The following is a 10,159-nucleotide window of genomic DNA, read 5'->3' as shown; positions in this document are numbered from 1 at the left end:
TAACATTTTCTTTACTTGAGATAATTTTTCTTAAAATAAGATAATATATCTTACTCGTATAAGTAAAATTGGCTTGTTTTAAGTAAAAATACACTAATTTTAAGATATTGTAGGTTTATCTTGGTAAGATATTTTTTCTTGTTTTAGAAAATCTTGACAAGATAAATTTTCTTGTTCTGTTGGCAGATAATTTTTCTTATTTTGAGAAAATTATACCCTATTTTTGTACTTTTTTTTCTTGTTTTTGAAAGGGGACTTTTTGCAGTGTACATTTAGACCTACTCCAATCCCCTGGGACTTAATGTAGGTAGCGTTTGAAGTACTCAAACAGGACGTTCCTTCAAAGCAGCCGACAGACGTGAGCAGCTCACATCAAAGATACAGATATCGCAGCTTTGAGCATTGGCCGATACCGATATTAGCATGAATCAGACATACTTTTATTACTTATTCTATCAATGCTAAAACGACAGACTTTGCTGAGCAACCCGGTCTTTCACAAGCGTTAGTCGAAGCATTCTGATTGGCCAGCTGCTGGATTTTACACACCTGAAGTCATCGAGGTGATTGGCACACCTGAATCAAATGGTCAGGATGGGTAAGTGAATCCATTTGGGTACAGAGTTAATTTTCATAAACATCTGGCATAAAATACATCAAACATAATATCACCACGTTTTTCCTGTTTAAGATAATATATGTTTTGGATAGAAACGGTATACATTTTTTCTTTTTTGCTTTTGGTAACTGAAGTAGCTGTCGCTGTTATGGAGAAATGTTTTGAAAACTTTTGATTATGGACATATTTTGGTCATTTGTTGTCTATGTTTTTACCAATTTATTTTTTACGCCATTTGTTTATATTTTAAAATGAACATGTTCCCTATAACATAAACAACTAAGCATCAACTATTTCACACCAACCAGTTTGTGTTTCAGCTTTTAGAAAGAACATCAGTCGACTAGTTGAGAGATGCTAAATGTTTTTCTATAAACAAAATGTTTAACATGACTGGATATTTTAAAAAAACAACAACAAAGACAATAAAGGTTCTCCATATTGCTTATTTTATACTTAAAACATGAATGTATACTTCCTGCTGTGCCCTTTTCATCCTCCCTTTGGGACTAATTTCTCAGACATTCCTGTGATTTTTATTGCTCAGTTTTTTTTATGCTGAGGTTGCCACAACCAAAGCACAACAAATCTAATCCGACTCAATCTGGCAACCTGAGCTCAAACACTTTACGCTGCCCGCGCTCTGCCTGCCCTTCGCCAGCCGTGATGAATATTTCACCAACGGTGTATGTGTGTGTGTGTGTGTGTGTGTATGGGAACATATCTGCGCTGATTGTTGCGACTGGGACCGTCTGAATAATTCAGCGAAGGGCCCCCCCTCTAAATGTGGCACCAGGCTTCCCGGACCGGCCCGGTTCTCCGCTGCGGCTCTTAACCAGTCAGCTCCACTCAGATGCGGCGGCGCAGCGCGTGTCACTGGTGCTCAGAGCCGCCGCTCGCAGGGGTCAGGGTTCAAGCTGACAGGCCGGCGTTGCAATGTCCAACCGGGCGTAACATCGCTGCGCCTTTTTGCACTTCCTGTCGTCCCTCCGAGTTGGCACGGGGGGGGGGGGGACGCACGCGCTAATGCGGCATGTGCCGCGATAAAACTTTGATGTGCAGCGCGTTTTATTATTTTGTTCTCTTTTGTTTGAGACGCAGCAGAGGAGGACGGGCCCATGAATAAACCTATTATGCTTGTGTTTCCTTTTTGTCCTCGACGCCTCGCTCTCCCTGCAAGCTTTTACTGCAAGAGTGTGTCATCCTCAATCCTCTCACACTGCCGCTGCGCTATTAAATTATTATGTTTGTTTAAACAAAGGAAGGACCGAGTTGAAATTGTATTTGCTCGGTTCGTCTTGCAGTCATTCAGAGTTTACATTCGCTCATCGTCCCATTCATTTGTGGGTGGAGATTGTCCAAAGTGGAATTGAAAATGCAAACTAACAAGAACTGGGCGCTTAACATTGAATGTAATGAAGATTTTATCCGATTCAAGAAGGGTCAAAATTATATATTCTGGCTCAGACGTGAACATGCAGCCCTGCTGATGTGTGGTTAAATGTCCGTTAGCTTTTTGTAGCCGTCAACGAGCTTCCTGAGTAAATCCAGCAGGACATTTGATAAATCCTCTAGGCAGAAAAGGCAGAGTTTGTTACGTTTTGTTGTAGATCTGACTTCTAAACTTTTATTTACAAAACAAAAAGACCTTTTCACATTTTACAAACTATAATCCACTCAAGAAGATAAACAAATATGACTTTTAAGCATGTTTTGTAAATGTTCAAATCTAGAAGCTTAAAATTGGCCTACATTATGAAACCTAAACTACATCGATGTGTTGTCGGCAATCGCGTCCAATTATGTCCACATTTTAAATATCTGACTCAAAGGACTGATGAAGGCGGCCGAGAACAATCCAGAAGGATCATCGTAACCCGAAGCGCCACGAAGGCCCTGATGTCAGAGTCTGCAGTGAAATGTGTTCAACAAAAATATGGAGGACCGTGAGAGAGAACCGGCCAAGAAAGGAGGGAAACACTTTGACAGAAACTCACAGCTGGCCTGGAGAAAAGTTTTGTAGTCTAACAAAGAAGACTGAGCCCCAAAGTCTTACTAGAAGACAAACCATACAAGTTGTACCACCAAGAAAAAAAGGATTGTCTGACCATTGAAAGTGCCAAAGTACTGCCATTCACACTAATCATATCGGAAATCCGTCCTCATGCTTGGTACGTTTCTGGACTAAATACGCTGGAGTTAGTCCTTAGCCACCAAAGACGTTGGTTAAAATAAAAAAAAATAAAATAAAATAAAAAATTGGGCGAAACGAGAAATGACTCCGAAGCCTTACTTAGCGATGTGCGCCAGAGCTGTGTTGTTGGCGAACACCATTCTGGACAGGTTGAGGTTGGTGCCGAGGGTCTTGACCACAGATTCCACTTCCTGAATTCCTGCTACGTTGCCTTGGTTACCGAGGGCCTGAACCAGTCTGGTGATGGCCAGGTGTGAGGGCACTTGATTCAGCTGAAGCAAGTACTTCAGCTTCTCCAGAGCCTCTGCAAACGACCACAGAAAGGTAGAGGAAACATGATGCATATATGTATGTGTGTGTGTGTGTGTGTGTGAAACATTTCTGCACCTGGCACTAAGACATGACTTACCTCTGGTCTGGCCTCTTTTGCTGTATGAGATGATGAGCAAGTTGTTGGCGATCTCACTCAGCTTGAAGCCCGGCAGATGAGACTGAGCCCTGAAGACAAAACACAGATTTGTTTCTTAAATCAACGTGTTTGATGGATAATTTCACACTCAGACATGTCCGTTAGAAATAAGTACAGGGCTCCTGCACATTTATTCACATAAAAATATCTTCTCTGGCCAAGCTTTCCAGCATTCACGTTCCTTTATGTTCATTTAAAAGAACAAAACATAAATGATTAAAGTTCACTGTGATTGGAAAGCAGATGTTTCTACAGTGGACAAGGTTTAAATTTGAAAATTACAAGGAAACATGGAAAGAAAGATATAAGGAAGTATAGAAGGAAGGAAGGAGAAATAAAAGAGTGTGGAAGGAAGGGAGAAAGGATACAAGGAAGTAAAGAAAGGAGGACACTTTAAATTAAGCTAAGAAAAAGGAAGGAAGGACAACAAAGAGAAGATGGCAAAGAGTAAAGAAGGAAGAAAAAGTGAAAGTGGATCTAAATGTCAGAAGGAACCTCCTCCCTTTTATTAAGTATGACGGAGGATTTGTGATGCTGCGGGCTTGTCTCTCTCCCACAAGCTTTAGGAATCTTGTTAGAATGAAAATCTTCATGCATGCTTAAAAAAAAAAAATCTGTGCCAGCTTTTGCTATTCTGTTAGCAACCGGAGACGTTTTTCCCTTTGCTGAATAAATGCGCTCGCAGGTCAGACTGCTCAAATTGTTTCAGTGAGGTTCTGTTACTACAATAAAAGGTAAGCTATTATCTTCAGGATGGCTGCCAGTAAGTGTGATAAATGCTGCGTGAAAGGAACAACCGTTATGGATTGTGACTTCATTGGGTGTTTGTTGGTTCAGCAGGTAATCCCTGTGCAGAAATCCTTCATGTTCGTATTACCTGCAGACAATTCCTGCATCAGTATCTCACATCGCTACACAGTTGTTTTTTTTGTTTGTTTTTTTTCCAGGTGTTTCATTTGGCAAATCGAATCAAGTAATTTTTCTCCCCGTGTTTTAGCGTGTAGAAAATCCGCCACTTCGCCATGAGATCATCTTTACAAGTGACGTTAATTAAAACAAAGGCAAGTTTCCGCGCATGTAGCGTGCCGGGAGCCACCAGAGTGGCCTCGGGTTTTCATTTCTGAGTCATGTAATCCCGCGAAGGGCGAGTTGTACCTATGAAAATGAAAAGGACTCATCTTTTTTTCCCCCACTTGATATTAGATCGTGTACACATGGTAGATTTTCATCCATGTTTGACCGACTCTACAAGGAAGTCCATTATTTCCAGCTCTAAAAGCTGATAGTGCAGTGTTGTTCCATTAGGGTCAAATCTTTGTAATCTGCGATGATTGAACTATATACGTGTCGTCTTAGGCTTTAGATTGTGCATCGTTATGAGGCATCACATTTAGAGGAAAAACGGGGCAGAGGGGATAAACACATGATCTCAAGACAATAGGGACAAATCTGATTGGTGGAAAGTCTGAACCTCTGATACGACGCCTGCTGTGACCCCAATATAACACACACATATCAATCACTTGAATGATGTCATCATAAATGGGAAGATCCTTAAGATCTGGTTTGTACAGATCTTCGCTAAAGTATTTATAACTTTTTTTTTGTAAATTTTTTCACATGAAAGCCTCAACCCTCAATGCACAGAGTATTATAAAGCAGAGAATAATTGCTAAGAGAAAGGAAAATGTATGGTTTTCAAGTTTTCCATGCATTTTCACTCAGCCACCTTCACTCTGATACCCCTTAATAAAATTTAATGCAACCCATTTCTTTCAGAAGGCACCAAAATTTGTGAAGAGTCGGCTTGCGTGCAATTTCAATCTCAGCCACAATGAGATGATTCAGATTAAAAAAATATTCCTGTGTTTAGAATGGCTCAGTCAAAGTCCAGACCTAAAAATGATGCTCAGGTGCACCTCAGAGCGATTTCCTAAACCACAGTGAGCAAAGTACCAACTCAAAACTGCTAAATTCAGATTAAATTAAATACAAAAATACTTTATTTATCCCAGAGGGGATAAGTGTCTGTAGCAGTCAGTCTTACAATGATTCTGAAGAGGCCTCTGACTGAAGACTGTTGTGGTATGACAGACTCATGACTGCCTGGTCTTGGTAACTCAGTTTCTTTTGAATTTAAATAATATTAGATTACATGAAGATGTAATCAGCAGACAAAACTGCTGATTTACAGACAGCTGTAATCTGGAAGGTTTTATTTTTAGAGTCTAGATGGCCGCATGAAAACTTCTGCTGGGCCGGATTTGGCCCGTGGGTCTCGAGTTTGATCCACATTTAATAAAATTAATTATAGCCATCTGTAACAAAATGTAGAAAAAAAGAGGCCAACTGAGGCCTGTGGGAGCTTCTTCCTCTCCATCATTTTCCAGGGAGAGGTGTCTCTTCCTTTCTTTTTTTTTTGTCCGCCACTAAAACCTCAATCAAACTTGCCTCCTGCTTCTTCTTATTTTTTAATTTATTTATCATTATAGCCCCACAACCAGATTAATCCTCGCGCTCAATTGAGCATCAGGCTGGCAATCCTTATCGCCACGACGACACCAGGCCAAGCAGCATCCGGCAGCTGCTGCGACGGGGTCAAGCCGAAGATTGGAGCGGTAACAGGGTCGCTGACTGATTGCTGGGGGGCCGACGAGCCGAGCAGACCGGAGAGGGGGTAGAATTATTCTTATCGAGCGGGAGAAGAAAAAAAAATCTCTTGAGGGTGTCCGTGGCTCACCTTCCTCCAACACACACACACACACGCACACACACACACACACCCTCCGCCTTCACTCTCACCTTCTCCTGCCTTTTAGCCAATGAATTTCTCTCTTGCTTCTTCCTCTATCTCTCAATCCCTTAATCTCACCATAAGGACCCAACTGCTCAATTCTACACAGATTACCCTAAAACACACACACACACGCACACACACAATCTGAATTAAAGCCTGTAGCGTCTTCATTATCCTCATACATGATTAAATCTAGCTCTCATTCACTCCTCCTTTCCCATTTAGCCTCTGTTTTCTTTTTTTATATACACATTTCCATCTTTCCCTCGACTCTCCTCTCAGCTCATTTCACTTCTCATTAAGAGCGCAGATAAACTCTGCTTTTATCCAGGCGGGGATGCCATAAACCAATTCAAGCAGAGGCTGGAGATGGGTTATCACTCATGTTTCCTCGCGCTTGTAGAAACGCGGCTCGAAAATTGATATGATTATATTTGTAATAAAAGAGACCGAACCGCGTAGAGAGCTGAGAAAACAGAGCGGGAAAGAGGCTGATAGTGTAATGGATGTTTTTACATGTTTTTTTTTTTCTTCTTCTCTTTTCCTCTTTCTGTACCAATTTAGCCACCGCGGCTCCCCTCTTGGTGTGTGTCATTACGTGATTATCTCCTTTGCTTCTGTGTTTTCTTCTGCGGAAAGAAAGCGCTGAAAAGGGGAGAACAGGAGATAAAGGAAATGCAGGGAGAATACCCCCCAAAAAACGCCCAAGCTGGAGATCTGCTCTGCTTTAAGCTCGGATCTTTTTGTCCATTTGTCTTCGGCCGTGGAGCCCCGATATGACCCCCGCCTCTCCACCCAGCAACTGTGCAACACATGATACATCTCTAATTGGAAGAAGACTGACGTTCCAGGACGGAGCTTCTCAGAAAACCCTCCCCAGAAAATAATCTGGACATCCGAGTGTTTCTGTATCCTGCGGCTTAGAGCAAACTATTGTTCGTTTCCAGCGGCGTTGAGTGTGTTAACAGGCAATCCGCGTATAATCCTCGTGTCTGCTGAGGAGCAGCGGTTTGAACGTCATGTGTCCTCAGCGGCCGCAGGCGGAGGATGAGCGGGACGGGAGCAGAGAATTAAATACGTTGCGTGTTCAGTTTGGTGTTATTCTGTTTTCAGAGCCACAACATGGAGACGAACCATCTGTCCTTAAAGAGAGGGGAATGTTTACCCAAATAGTCGCGAAAAATATTTTAAACGTAATATTTTTTTTCTGATCACACATTTTCCGAAGGCCTTTCAAACTTTGGTTGCTTCAGCTTGGTTTCGGCAGGTTTTCAGCAAGTCAAATTTGAGACTTTTGAAGACTTTTAACGAAATTTAAGAGAGAAAAATCTATAAATAAAGGGCATGATTATGAGATACTGCTCTTATGCAACTAAGCATGACAAAAATAGTTAAATTTCTGGGGTCTCTTTGCGGCTCTGAGCAGCCGCTTTGTCATACATTTCTCCATAAGCCTTCACCTGTAGAAGTTGCACAATGAGGCAACAATCTTTTGCCCTCCTCCAGCCAAGTTCACATAAAATTTTGCGCTCATAATGCGACAAAAGAAAATTGAAAAATGTTAAACTTTTGCCGCTGTGACATCCTGTTGGGTGGGGTTGGGTTTGCCTGACACTCTGTCTCGTTTCTCCCTGTCTCGTTTCTCCCCGTCTGTCAAGCCAATCACCAGTAACAGATGTAGAAAAACTAGCTAGCTAGCAAGAGTATGTTAGCAGCTAGTTACCGGTAGCCTCATCTGCCTCAGGTCACGTAATAAAGATGTCTACCTGACTCAAACCTTTGCGTAATAAAAAGTCCTGAGACAATAAAAAAACAACATATAGGAGAATGTATGAAATCAAATAGCCCTGTCATGACAAAATATAAGACCTGTTATGTACATTTTGTTTAATGAAGATATTTTAAGGCCTCAATTTTAGAAACATGTATTTAAGACTTTCTAAGAGTGCGCAGACACCCTGTTAAGGTGTCAAGGACTAAAGCCTCCGTGCATGTTCTCTACTAACTGAGCCTCACAATGCCCAACACCTCATTGCTTAGAGCGTCACTTAAGGAATCAAGAGAACTGAGAAGACCAGTTGATAGACAAGAAAGATGGAAAGTTTGGAAATTATTCAGCAACAAAATACCAGCTGCAGTTTTGCCAATTCTGTGCAGCCCTCGTTTTCTACATCACCAGTGGTTCTTTGGTCTGATCGTGAAGTCCTCACCATCTGCGTTTGTGTTTAACTCACTACACCTGAAATGAGTTACAGGATCAGTGGCCGGGACACCTACAGCTGCTTGACCACCATGGCGTCCTCAATGTGTCCCTGAGCCAGCAGAGCTCGGATCACGTGGTCGTATGAAAGACTGCCGAGGGCCACGCCCCTTTCATCCACCTCCTTCACAACATCCAATGCTTCTGCAATAGAAAATAAAAATAAAAAACATTCAGTAAAGGGAGAATTTCAAAATATTCTTTAAGAACTACCCAATACCAAAAAACTAAGGTGTATGAAAACCTTAAAAATCTTAAAGAGTATTTTTGTTTAGTTTCCAGTCCAAATATCTCAAGTTAAACGAATGTTTCTGACATGTTGCTACAAAAATATGACTTGTGTGCAAGAAGAAACTTTGAGAAGGAGCCAAATGGGAGTTTTGGGGAAAAGTTATTACCTAGTAATAAAATATATGGTTAGTTTTACCCATTATAAATGTGACATCTCGTGTTTTCTATGTCATGCAACTACATCACTCGGACCTCCTGCTGCTTACCTTTGACTTTGCCCTTCTTACAGAGCGTCAGCAGGCGGCTCTGGTAACCATCGGCTTCCAGAAGGGGCGGCTGTGACTCGACCTGCTGCGTGGGGGAGGCGGCTTGTTCGTACCAAGTCTGCAAAGGAAACACACGAGATCAAAGAGCTAAAACAGAGTGTGAAGTTTCCGTCAAAACACAGCTACGGCCGCCCTGAGAACACCGTCGAGCGGCCGTGCGATGGTGTGTACATAGCAGCGCGGCAGCGCCGGCCGGGGTCCCGTGATGCTCGCTCACCCGTGCCACTGCAAGGGGAGGGGGTTAAGCTGTATTGGCTGGGGGCAAATTAGGTCTGGCACCCCAAGGGCAAGAGAAGAGCGTGTGCGTCAGAGAGTTTGTGTGTCGGAGCGGGAAGTGTCAACCGAAGAGCCCCGGGGGTCACAAAGTTCATCGCTTCAGGCAACAGCAATCACTTCCTGTCTCATCACACTTTGCTGCTGGAGCATGCAAAGTGAAGATACGGGGGAAAAAAAACCAAATCTGAGGAGGAATGGAGCAGCAGCAGTAGCAGATTTTAAAGCAACAGTCCAGCTTCTTTTAACTCCAAATTAAAATTCAGATTCTCTCTTAATTTCAGTCCAGCTGAGCATCAAGCTGCAGCCATATGGCGGCATTTAGCTGCGGGCTAAATTAGTCGGGCATTACAGATTTACAGACAGATCAATCTGTAATTCCTCTCACCAGCCAGCTCATCTGATTGACTACACATCAGATCAGAGCTTCAATCCTGTTTGCTCTGCATGTAATGAACAGAAGCTTAAAGTGGAGCAAAGTGGGAGGCGGTTTGGAGAGCAGCTGATAAGAGTTGGAGGGTTTTTTGATTTTTTTTTTGGCAGCTTCAACAATTAGAGGCCTCTCTGAATAATCTATTCAGTTAGCTTTATTAAAAATAAAAGACTAACTTGTTGTATCATGAGTTTGAAAATATTAGGATGACTGGACCACGGTGTTACGAATAGATGTGTTTTAGGTCTTGGTAATCACACAGTCTGCAAACTTACAAAATATTGCAGACATTTAGATTTTCCATATTCATGCAGCTATTTTTAACATTTTTGCTTATTCAGGGTTTCACCAACTCAAATTTAAAACTTTTTAAGACCATTATGAAGGAAAAATTGGAGATCAGACAGACAGATAGTGCAGAATGGATGCAGGATTCATAGCAGATTTCTAAAGTGGTCAGAATATAAATACAAATATGCAAAGACCAGGTATTTTATGGACGAATGCAAGTCTCTCCTAATCCTTGTTTTTCCACTGCTTGTCTAACAGTGAAAGTA

At 41.9% G+C, this 10,159-nt stretch overlaps 1 protein-coding gene across 1 annotated transcript in view; it reads right to left on the bottom strand.

The window, feature by feature from the left end:
• lrpprc (leucine-rich pentatricopeptide repeat containing) overlaps positions 1-10,159 on the bottom strand; it is a 68,332-nt gene that overhangs the window by 10,988 nt on the left and 47,185 nt on the right. The window contains exons 29-32 of the mRNA XM_008428723.2: positions 8,837-8,954; positions 8,357-8,483; positions 3,223-3,311; positions 2,913-3,117 (exon numbers count right to left, since the gene is read on the bottom strand). Of these exons, the coding sequence (XP_008426945.1) occupies positions 2,913-3,117; positions 3,223-3,311; positions 8,357-8,483; positions 8,837-8,954 (539 nt within the window). The remainder of the gene's footprint in view (positions 1-2,912; positions 3,118-3,222; positions 3,312-8,356; positions 8,484-8,836; positions 8,955-10,159) is intronic.

The sequence above is a fragment of the Poecilia reticulata genome, linkage group LG15 (genome assembly GCF_000633615.1).
Source record: "Poecilia reticulata strain Guanapo linkage group LG15, Guppy_female_1.0+MT, whole genome shotgun sequence".
In the NCBI taxonomy this organism is placed as follows: Eukaryota; Metazoa; Chordata; class Actinopteri; order Cyprinodontiformes; family Poeciliidae; genus Poecilia; species Poecilia reticulata.
This window is presented reverse-complemented; position numbering and strand designations above follow the sequence as displayed.